This window comes from Colias philodice, chromosome 11 (assembly GCF_061535455.1).
Source record: "Colias philodice isolate Cphi_HAF_F1 chromosome 11, ilColPhil1 Martin Lab GWU primary, whole genome shotgun sequence".
Classification (NCBI taxonomy): Eukaryota; Metazoa; Arthropoda; class Insecta; order Lepidoptera; family Pieridae; genus Colias; species Colias philodice.
The window spans coordinates 3,829,026-3,840,439 of record NC_143096.1 but is presented as its reverse complement, the minus strand read 5'-3'; the positions used below and the strand labels follow the sequence as shown (position 1 = coordinate 3,840,439).

Below are 11,414 nucleotides of genomic sequence, written 5' to 3'. Positions count from 1 at the left end.
ATGCTGTATGACGAAGGTGTTACGTGTGGGTTTGAATCAGAATTTTATATTATTACTAGCTGTCCCGGCAAACGTTGTTCCGCCTTACTCTTATCACTTAGGGGTAGAAAAATAGATGTTGGCCGATTCTCAGACCTACCCAATATGCACAGAAAATTTCATGAGAATCGGTCCAGCCCTTGTCCAGCCGTTTTGGAGGAGTGGTAACTAACAGTTGTATACGTAGTATATTATTATTAGTCTGTGCTAACAGTAACTAACAATGTGACACGGGCGCGGAATATTTATTAGTATGTATTATAGGTAGTAGGTACACGTATAATATAATTCTATTAATGTTTTTTTAAGCTATTGCATAGCTTCTATCGCGGGCCTTGAGCGCGGGGATCGAATCCAGAAATTGCGTAACGAAAAAACCTCACGCTCCCCACTTCGACGGGCACGGAGGTGTGGCTTGAAGGCATAGCATGCAATAGCTTTACCGCGGCAGTCACCGAGTGTTTTAATTATTCCAACATTATTCAAATTTCTTCTTGTTCTTCTCTTTCAGCTATAGTGGACGTGAGGACGGATTCTGCCCAAATTCTGCCACAATATTAAAATTTGTATAATCTATGATTTAACTGCCAAAAGTGAACTGTCATTTTGTTGAAAAAGGGTGGAGATTGCCGAGTCCATTCAGCGTTCCCAACCGTACGATAATTATCGTACAAACACGATAATTTGGTGCCTACGTACGATGTACGATAGCATGTTATTATCGTACGCTGATTTTACGATAATTTCTATCAGGCAAAATTCGAGAATTTATATTATTTCACCCATACAAATATGAAATTTTGACGTGTTTCATATCGAACTTTCATGGGAACAGTGAAATTTTGTCAGATTGAATTTTAAACTTGGCGCGTTTATTGAACATAAAGTGGAAATGGAATCGGTTCAGGTCTGTAGTCTGTACCACGCGTAAAACCAAAGAGTATAATGAATATTAAGTTTGGGTTTCAATGTCCCGTTGATTTGACAGCGGTAGTTAAACAAAGATTAACTATAGAGAACTTGCATACTTATCAATATTACAATTTATATGATTTATTTATTTATAATTGACTTTATTCTAAAAAGTACGATAATTTCGAACTAAAAACGCCTAATGTACGATAATTTTACGCCCCTGGTACGATAATCAGCTCACTTCAGGTTGCTAACACTGAGTCCATTGTTTTCACTTGTCTGTTGACGAGCTGTCGACGATTTTAAATTTTGATTTTTACACAACTTCTAAATGTATGGTGTATTACATTACACGTAAATATGAAGTGTATATTATTTATTTCGATATGTATATTTATAAGTTGTGGTAAGTATTATATTATTTAATGTTTGGGACGTGAAATTCCGCGTTATAAAGCCAACGCCTAACAAACTTTTATTCTTTCAGTGCTGCCGATATATTCAGAATGTAATATTCCAATAGTTCTAAGGAATTCATGGTTTTCATTTGAAAATGGGCAACAGACAACCACGGATATCAACGCAAATGAAATGACCGGCAGGTAATAAATAAGATTGATTTGGTTTTCGTCATAGATCCTCCTAATTTTAAATATTGTATTTATAACGAATATGTGAAGATAATAATATGATTTCTAATTTTATAATTTGTTGTTTTTGCAGAAAATGCTTTTCTAGTTCTTGTTCATAGTGTTGTGTATGTGTACAGTTTACATTTTTTAACAAAAGGCTAACTTTAAAAATATATTAGACATATATTATTTCGTCATGTTTATTGGTTATACAGCGGATTTTTTATTGTTCACTAATTGATTTTGATGCATATATGTTTAACAATATCTAATTTACATTCCATAAATTGACTCATAATATTTCATGCTAAATATTTATTCCTTTCCTGTTTCAAGCAGTTATGTAATTAATTATGTTTTGCTCCAGAGGGGTATGTGTGAACATACATGCAGAATCACAATCAAACTATTCAATGGTGTTTAAGTACACCAATTGCTACTATTGTGTGAAGCTTATAGTCAGAACGGTAAATGTACTGGAGAAAATTGAGACACCCTGTGTAAGCTTAGAGTCACACGAGGAACCAACAGTGGAGAGAGTGTGCAGGCATCTGAATCCTGATCAATATTTCGTCACACTGTTTGCTGAGAATTTTGTTCCTGTAAGTATTTGTTGTTATAAGTAATGAATAACAAAACATTGTGTATGAATAACAAATTGTGTGAAAAAACATTTTTTTTGACCACACAAACTTGATTCTATTTTAATTTCCATTCCTTGATTTTAAAACTTGAAAAACCTGGGTTTATACTCATGAAATAAAGTGCATTCTTCAAAATTATATGTACTGTTTCATGATTACATACATGTATAATGTATAACAGTTGTGCAGTTTGCTTTAATTTCAGTTATATGCTTCACTAATAGCAATGAAAATGTGTGTTGGTATGAAGAAAATTTAAAATTGTAATTAAATTTCACAATTCTTTCAGGTAAATTGTCGTTCATCATTGGAAGGCGTGTGGCAGTTTGCATACCAAAACCGTTTTAGATTTACCGGTGAATGTAACAATCCTGAAGCACAGATAAAATCCTGCCAGACAGCTGGTACTCAGTTCTTGATTACAAATCAAAAGTTTAATATTACATACAGAAAATGCCCCGGTATGTCTGGTACATTTGAGGGAGTTGTTGAATATAGTTGTTTGGGTAAGTTACGTTATAAACTTTATAAAATTGCTTATTTTTTATATGAAGTTGTGCCTTCAATTTTTTTTAGTAAAATTCTTTTTTATTGTGAGGTGAAGAGTGACTATATGTTAAGTATATGAGAAACCTCTTTTCAAATAGATAAGTAAGCCTTAATTTTAAATTGAAAACATTATTTTAGGCCATTGGTTTGTAAACAAAAACATGTTCTTTGCTGTTGCTAACACTAAGGAATCTCGGAAGGACGAAAGGTATCGTTGTTTCTTAAGGAACAGAGATGATGATCTGTATATTGGTGCATCTATTACACCTCAGTGCAGTACATTGAAAACAGTCGAGAAGTCTCCGGAAAGATATAGGATTACACCAGTCAAGGTAAAGCATGAAAAACCTTTTTTGTAGTTAATCATTATGAAGAAAAGAAAACTTTTGACGTGACAACGTCTTACGTGCTGGCCACGGACAATTCGCTATAGCGAAAATTCGCGCGGCGCGACTGGCGGCGCGTCTTGCGAATGAATCAAATGTATGGAAATGTACTGGGCATGCCACGCGCAGCGGCGACCAGCGAGACGACCGGCGAATTTCCCCGAGCGAATCGCGCGGCACGACTAGCGATCGAAACAAATGTATGAGTTATTACGGCGCAGGCCACGGAGTCGAGCGGCAGACGCGGCGACTACTCCCGGAGCGAACTTAATTTAAAATAGTTTGTTTTTTTTCGCGAAAATGGAGACGGAAGCTTTTATTGCAGAAATTCTAGCTAGACCAGCTATTTGGAAGTCTAGCCACCCGCAACATAATTTTTCATCATGCCTATATTTTTCATATTTTTGGTGGAATTCTCCGTCTGTAACACGATTTCTATTTAATTCGTGTACTTCACTATATCTTCCAAACATTAAATCTTGAGCAAAAAAGCTGCTACTCTCCAAACAATGTCGAGCTAACTTTGATAAAGCCATCTCGTCTCCTCGTCTACACTGGTCGCGGCGGCGAACGCAACTGCCCGTGGCGTGCTTACCGCGCCGCGCGAATTGCCGCGCCGCCCGTCGCGCCGTCGGTCGCGCCGCCGGTGTCCGTGGCCAAGGTGTTAGACAGTGCGCGCACGAGCAACTTTGTCTCCGCAACTATTTTGTCTCTCCCACCTATGGGCTAGTATGAAAGTGCGCGCACGTAGCGACGCAACTCCCCATACAAATTGATGGGAGAGACAAAATAGTTGCGGAGACAAAGTTGCTCGTGCGCGCTAGCTCTTATAATTCGATAGCGCCGACTGCACGCACGAAAAAACATGACTCATGCAGCGTTACCTCGCTCTGAGGCGTTCCATGTAAGGCTTGAAGTGCAAGCGAGAGCGCGGAACGAGCGACAAAGAAACACAATCGGACGTAGTCACGTTCAACTATCGTCAGTAAACCGACTTTACAGACAACCAATTTTTTTTTAGATTAACTTTTTAGATCATTAAATAAATGAATTTGAATTTTATCTAGCTTGAAAAAGTCCAGATTGAAAACAAGTTAAATATAACAATTATTTAAGAATGTGTATACTTATAGAAAGACAATATGAGTAACTTAGTTTTTATTTTTTTAGGCTGAAGTCGTAGAACCAGGCTGTCGATTACCGCAAAACTTTTCGGGTGACTGGATTAACACGGCTAACATAGACGCCGACGTGTTCATAAACGAAACACACATTATCGAAACCTATTACCCTGATGAGGGGCGATATAGACGAACTATTTATGTTTGCAGGTAAAATATTAATTATAATAAAACCTTTTGAAGTTGTCTGAACTTAGTTAAACATTATTTTTTATACATTTTTGTACCATTAACAGTGAAGGGATTCCCTTGCAGGTTTCTGTGTCTATTTATCGTGTAGATCTTTAAAATTAAGCAATGGAGCATTTGTTTTATAAAATACTAGGTTTCCGCCCGCGGCTTTGCCCGCGCAGTCAAAGAAAAACCCGCATAGTTCCCGTTCCCGTGGGATTTCAGGGATTGCGTCATTTTCCCGGGATAAAAAGTAGCCTATGTCCTTTCTCGAGTATCAAAAGATCTCCATACCAAATTTCATGAAAATTGGTTCAGTAGTTAAGGCGTGATTGAGTAGCAGACAGACAGAGTTACTTTCGCATTTATAATATTAGTATGGATTTCTTAAGATGATGATAATGTTATACAAATTTGCCTATATTTACAGAGAACAGCGTGATAGCAGAGTGATGATGGCAAGATTAACTGTTGATGGATGTCAGAAGGATTATGTGTGTTTCGACTTTGTACCACAACATCATAATGTTATTAGGTACGCTTTTGGATTACATTGTCTTGTTCATTAGATAAAGGAAAATAGAGTATTTTCTTGTTTAAAGAGGTCCTTAAAATTTAAAGCATAAGATTCTCCTTATAATTTTAAAGTAGAACTCTTCAACTTGTACAATCTATGAACATATAAATTTATTTTACTTGCAATAATTTACTTTTACATCATTCCTTATCTATGTATATAACTAACTTTGATATTTCATAATCATATTAATTTTTCAGATTCCGCAAAGGTTTAGCAATGACGCAAAACAATTTCCACACAGTGTGCTCTTGGGTACAGTTTCAGAATAAACAAAAATGGCGTTACGATATATTCCTAAAGAAGGATCCAACGCCAATAAGATGCCCGGTCGCTGGCAAATTCAATTTCACACAAAGAGGCGATGTTAGGTTCGAAACAAGGATTCTTGGTGGTGTCACACTAAGTCCGCGACCAAATTTGTATTGTAAAATAAATATAAGCGATTTTTCTGTTTGTGATGTTGACCAGAAAACAGTGCAAATCAAGGAGAATTACTGTCTCTCTGTAGATTATTTGGGAAGGCCAGTGGATATTTACAGTGATCCCGATTATAAGATGAAGTGTATAGGATATTGGAAAGAGAATTTGAAGTCGTATTTGATTACATACGACGAACTTGATCCCTTCTCCAAGTATAGGTGTTGGGTGTACCAGAGAGCAGATCTTAATAGGTAATACATTGTTACTTTATTACAATAATTTATGACTTTCATGAACTTTTAATATCTATTAATGAAGAAATAAATAAATTATAATGTTGCTTTAAAACGTATAGGACATAGTCAACTGTTTTTAGTTTATATATTTCAATAGAAAAAGGAAATATATATTTATTGAACAGTTTTTAATAATTTTTTGGTTTTCTAGCATGTGGCGGGTACCTTAAACTGTATCTATGTCATTAAATGATTTTTAAAGTGAAACTTTTATTACATCGTCTCAAACTTTTTGGTCTGTGTAGCGCATGTCGCGTGTATCGCGGCTGCCGAGTAGGTATACCTACTCGGCAGCCGACCGTCACGCGACATGCGCTACACAAAGCAGTATTCGGAACCGTTCGAACAGTTTCACTTTTACCGTGGTTTCATAAAACCACACAACATTTTTTATTACTTGTTCTTTTCAGAGTGCTCATGTCGCAAGCTCTCGGCGCGTACTGTGATTTGAAACAAGACGTCACATCATGGAACTATACAGAGGGCGCTGCAGTCGCTATAGAAATGGAAGAATATGAGAGAGAAAGAGATCAGTGTCCAATGCACTTTGATGATGGTAGCGATCCTTGGGTGACTAAAGAAAACTTCATCAAAGTGTTCTCGTTTTCATATTCGTTTTGGAGAGGAAACGGTGCACCAGTGTTGCATGTAGCTAATCTAACTATAGTTGTTCTGTTAGTGTCTATATTGAAGTGCCTACTTAATTAATTATAGGTTAGAATCTGTAATTCTGTAGATATTGAAATTCATGTTTTTTCATTCATATCATTCAGTGTTTTGATAATGGAGCGAAGTTTAGATGAAACTAAGATTTTTTTTATTGAACCTGATATTGACGAAATAATTTTGTTTCCTTATTGTCTTGGAGTAAAGAGTCAAGTTTGGCAAAATTTGTTGGTTAACACCATAACTACTGCCAATTAACTATATATATATTTAGGCGTGTTTTTAATAGTAACTGTGACAACTATTGATAATCTCGTATTTACTTACTAACTGGTAAGAGATCAAAGAGCTATACATAATTTCAAAATATAATACTTTTTTTTAAATAAAAAATGATCTGAAAAAAGACCCTAATGTGCCTTTTTCATAATCAAACAAGCACAAATTCAGGATAAGAATATCCATATAGTGCCTTAAAAAGGTATTAAGTACATATTATGTATCTATAACTTTTCTAGCAAACTTAATTGTATACCTCAATTCATATTTTTTATATTTAAGGCTTTGTATACTAAGCAACCACAATATTCTGTTTTTCAATTGCTAAAAACAGGCATTGTACAATTTAAGTATAAGAAATATCTCACTTAAAACAAAATCCGTCCATTTATATTGTTTTAAGCATTGTATTTTTTAAGTCCTATGAGACTGTATTTTTTATTAGTGTTTAATTTTTATAAAGGCATCATTGCTAAAATGTGACTTGTTATATTGTTCCATGAAAAAATCCGTCCAAATGTGTTTTATTTTTTCTGAGAATAAAAGTTGTGGTAAATAGTTTATCTTTTATTTGCTCTTAACCTTAACCTCTAATAAAACTATACAATAAAAAAGACCTCTTTAAAAATCTTGCTTGCAGTGTTATTTTATGATAGCATTTTCCTATGCTTTTAGAACAAATTGTTTCCATAAATGTAGCTAAGTTCCAGATTACCAAACAATGAGTTAGTACTTAGTATTATGCGATGGTATCATTATCAGAGGGTCAAACATTTATTAAGTTTAAAAAAAGGAAAATATAAATGAAAAGCAATTCTGCCTTAAATATAAACATTTTATTAACCTATAAGTAAAGTTATAATTAGATTAAAGTACAATAATAATTAATAATCTTGAATTCTTCTTCTATTTGGTCCAAGACACTTTAGGAATATCAAAGTGTTCAGTGAGACTGTCTAAATGCTGATTAAATTTCTCCACTCTTTGTTTGTGGGTCATCTCCGCTTTTTGCTGTATTCTTTGTCTTTGCTGAAATAAACAAAATACATTCTTATTTTCATATTTTAATAAATAAAATATTGTTAGTGTGGCATATACTTAATGGTAAAATTCTATTTCTAAGCTACTAACTTGAATGAATAGCTTTCACATTAAATTGACGTATAGTTTTAGATAATATGGATTGGTTATGTGTATTTCTTTCCTATCACAAACTATTTCAAGTTATATTAAAAGTAGAAAATGCAGAAGATGCTGTGTAACTTACCATTTTTTCTTGCATTTTCTTGAATGCTAACTCAGCTTTAGTTCGTTTTTCCTCTTCTCGTTGCTTCACCTGTTCTTGCACTTCATTGTTATTTATCTGCTGTTTTATGACCTTTTCTGTCTCTTTATTTGCCTTCTTTTTCTTTTTCTTTTTGATTCCAGAATTATCTTTAATTTTTAATTGTGCTCTATTGACACATGCATATTCGTCTTCCTCCACCATTTTTTGTTGCAATAGTTTGCTGAAAAGTTATTAAAACGATGTTGATTTAATAATATGGAACTGAATGCAATATTTTATCACTTTTATCTGTGTTTTGTATGTCTATATAACAAATAAAATATACAAATTAATCACAATTCACAGTTCTGAACAATACAATGAACATTAAGCGTCCTTCTTCCTTTCACTGTCAAAACTCAAAAATAATCTGACACTGTCACTGTCAGAACTTCCAAATTTGTCTATGGTGTTGTTGTTACAAAGATAAATTGAGGGCTTGGAGCAATTAACAAGCCTGGAGAAGTAACAATTAATTGAACGTTTCTTATATAGTGGCTCTCTTTTATTCAATACCCTAATTAATGCGATAGAAAGAGACAACACACTGTTATCTGCTTGGCATTCAAATCCACATGTAGCCACTTTTTGTTCTAAAAAGGTAGTGCTTGCCTTTATTTTATCGAATACTAAAATATCGATAAATAAAAAAATTAAGTTATAAAATTGCTTGAAGATAATTTAAGATTCGTTTAATTTTGAATTATGGATAGGTAATTCCAAATTTTAAGATTCGTTTAATTTGGAATTATTCATTTACGATGCGTATTGACTGCCTTGCATTGTATGGTAGTGGTATTTATAAAAAAAATATTATGAGGTATTTCGGTTTAGGTTGTTTTTATGGTTTCGTAAAAAGGTACGTATTTTTTCCTGTTTTCATAGATTCATTCATAGAATTATACGGAACCCTTCGTGCGCGAATCTGACTTCCACCTGGTTGATCTTTTTACAAATCAATAGTCGTATCCTACTAATATTATAAAAGCAAAAATATATAAGAATGGACATATTTTGATACTCTTTCACGTAAAAACTACTGAATGAGTTTTTATGGAACTTTACAATTATATAGTTTAAACATCAGAATAACATATAGGCTACAATTTACCGCAGGAAAATAACTCATTCCCACAGGAAAAAATTGGTACAAGTTTAAAATAAATTGCTTCAAATAAAACAAATAAACATTTATTTTTTTTGCAACCTTTTAATTTCGATACTTCATTACCAAATTACAATATTTATTATTTAAAATAGATGCCACCTTAAACTTGTGGCAAAGGATCTCTGCAAAGCACTTTACTTTTCTTCCCGTCTGATTCGAAATTATTTGAACAAGGCCGAGAATGTTTTGAAGGCTTCCAATAATTTTTCCTGTGCTTTAACCCAAACATCTTTTAATTGTTCTCAAGCCAGAAACCTGCAAATAACAATAAAATCCATACTTAAATATGTACCTTTTTTTTTCTCCTAACCTAAAGCAGTCATTATCAATGAAGTACTTCGTTCCTACTCAAGTATCGATAATTGCACAACACTATGGAAGTTATATTTTGCATTTTTTCTAAAAACTAAGCTGATTATGATTTCATTTCAATGATTACGGTTAGATAAAACATAGATGATTAAGAAAATAAGGTAAATTAACTTATTTATAATACAATTAACAAAAAAATTGATCAAAACACTAACCTGTGAAATGATAAATTTCTATCTTCGTCCGATTTCACATTACTACGGCTTTTACAGCCGTAAGCAACACAAGCCATGTTATCTTTAGTCAATTGTCTTTTCATAAAATAACAAATTAAACTAAAACACTCGTTTTTCACTTCAAAAAAGATAATTAAAATAACCAAGCGATGATCACCAGACTGGTGATCAAAACAAATTGAAATGAGACATGTCATTTCAAACTGTCGAACTGACATATATCTGTCCTCTTTTTTCGCATGACATTTTGCCATAAGCTAAAAAGGCCAAACTAGTGCGTTATTGTTCAATTAATTGTTACTTCTCCAGGCTTGTTAATTGCTCCGAGATTGAGGGTGTCTTCCTCAGAGCAATAAACCTATAGAGTACTTGTATCGAGCGTATACAATTTACATATATTTGTTTCTCTCTATCTAAAGAAAACGTCGTATGAAAGAATGAGATAGCTATAGACTACAAGCTACGTTTCAACATAGTCATGGCACCATTTTTACTATAGGTACGTATTTAGATAGATAGAAGGTGATAGTGATGGGATGTGCTTCAATCGATAAAATCGTGAATGCATTTTGCATTTACGGTTTCGTGAAATAATAAATAATAAAAAAAAACAAAATTAATCATAAATTTCAGTTGAATACATTATTTGTTTAATCCTACGAATATAATAAATGCGAAATTATGCGAGAATAGATAACTTTCTCTTTCACTGCTGAACCGATTACAATGAAATTTTGTACATACACACATAGGAAAATTGGAAAAATTACTTTTGATCCCGTAAATCCCACAGGAATGGGAACTATGCGGATTTTTCTTTGAAAACGCATGTATATTAAGTATGTATTTCAATAGTAGTTTCTCATCTATGAGAACTGTCATTTAATCAACCGTTTAATTTTCACATAGTTACACATTTAAAGTAAATGTGTAAAAAAATTTCCAAATAAAAATTCACTCACACACAAATGTATTTATTATCTAAAGGAACAAAAAAAACGTAAGCGTAAGATTGCACAATTCTTCTAGAGTATCCATCTAACACGCAGGCTAACACGCAGGCTCGAAATGCAGTGACACAGACATGTATTGATACATGTCTGTGTGCAGTGAACACAATCTAGCAAATTTCGACGGCGTCCAATCTACACGTCTCATGTTTTATACCCATTTTTTATTTAGCTCTGGAAATCTAAAACAAAATGAATTTATTAATAATCTAAAAGAGAAACAACAAACTAAACAGATAAATCAAATAAAACAACCACGTGGTATTTTTTATTTTCCTGCTGTAGAAAATTTACATCTATTATTTGCTACAACAACTACATATAAATCTGATATAAGAAACAAAATAAATAAATCAACGTTAATATGAAATAGATTTTTTGTCATAAATCGATAATATACGCTAGATGTGTTACAACACTACGGTAGTAAACAAAATGCCAAACGTGATAATATTGTGACATTTTTTAAAAATTATTTCATTCTTTTGTATTCCACAACCCCATCAAGTGGGTAAATGTTACAGTTACAACATAAACTTATAAAAAAGCGCTTGATAAAACCTTCAAATAGGGTTAGAACATAAATATTTATCAATTTGCTGA

General features: G+C 33.2%; 2 protein-coding genes across 4 annotated transcripts; one reads left to right on the top strand and one right to left on the bottom strand.

Moving 5' to 3' along the window:
- The first annotated feature begins 645 nt into the window (after nt 1-645).
- udt (protein undicht) lies at nt 646-7,316 on the top strand. Its single transcript, XM_089700636.1, has 10 exons — nt 646-679; nt 1,222-1,360; nt 1,442-1,556; nt 1,954-2,188; nt 2,520-2,736; nt 2,918-3,111; nt 4,336-4,496; nt 4,948-5,052; nt 5,295-5,768; nt 6,224-7,316. Exons 2-10 carry the CDS (start codon nt 1,315-1,317, stop codon nt 6,519-6,521), a joined length of 1,845 nt encoding a protein of 614 aa, XP_089556762.1. The 5' UTR covers nt 646-679; nt 1,222-1,314; the 3' UTR covers nt 6,522-7,316.
- A 256-nt stretch (nt 7,317-7,572) lies between these two features.
- On the bottom strand, nt 7,573-8,454 carry LOC149484449 (protein FAM32A-like). 3 transcript variants are annotated; one of them, XM_089700699.1, is made up of 3 exons: nt 8,383-8,454; nt 8,026-8,266; nt 7,573-7,787 (listed from the first exon to the last, which is right to left on the bottom strand). In XM_089700699.1, exons 2-3 carry the CDS (start codon nt 8,245-8,247, stop codon nt 7,665-7,667), a joined length of 345 nt encoding a protein of 114 aa, XP_089556825.1. In that variant the 5' UTR covers nt 8,248-8,266; nt 8,383-8,454; the 3' UTR covers nt 7,573-7,664. The 3 variants fall into 3 exon arrangements, with proteins under 3 accessions (XP_089556825.1, XP_089556824.1, XP_089556823.1); XM_089700698.1 differs by having other exon boundaries at nt 8,372-8,446; XM_089700697.1 differs by having other exon boundaries at nt 8,026-8,438.
- Between the last annotated feature and the right edge of the window lie 2,960 nt (nt 8,455-11,414).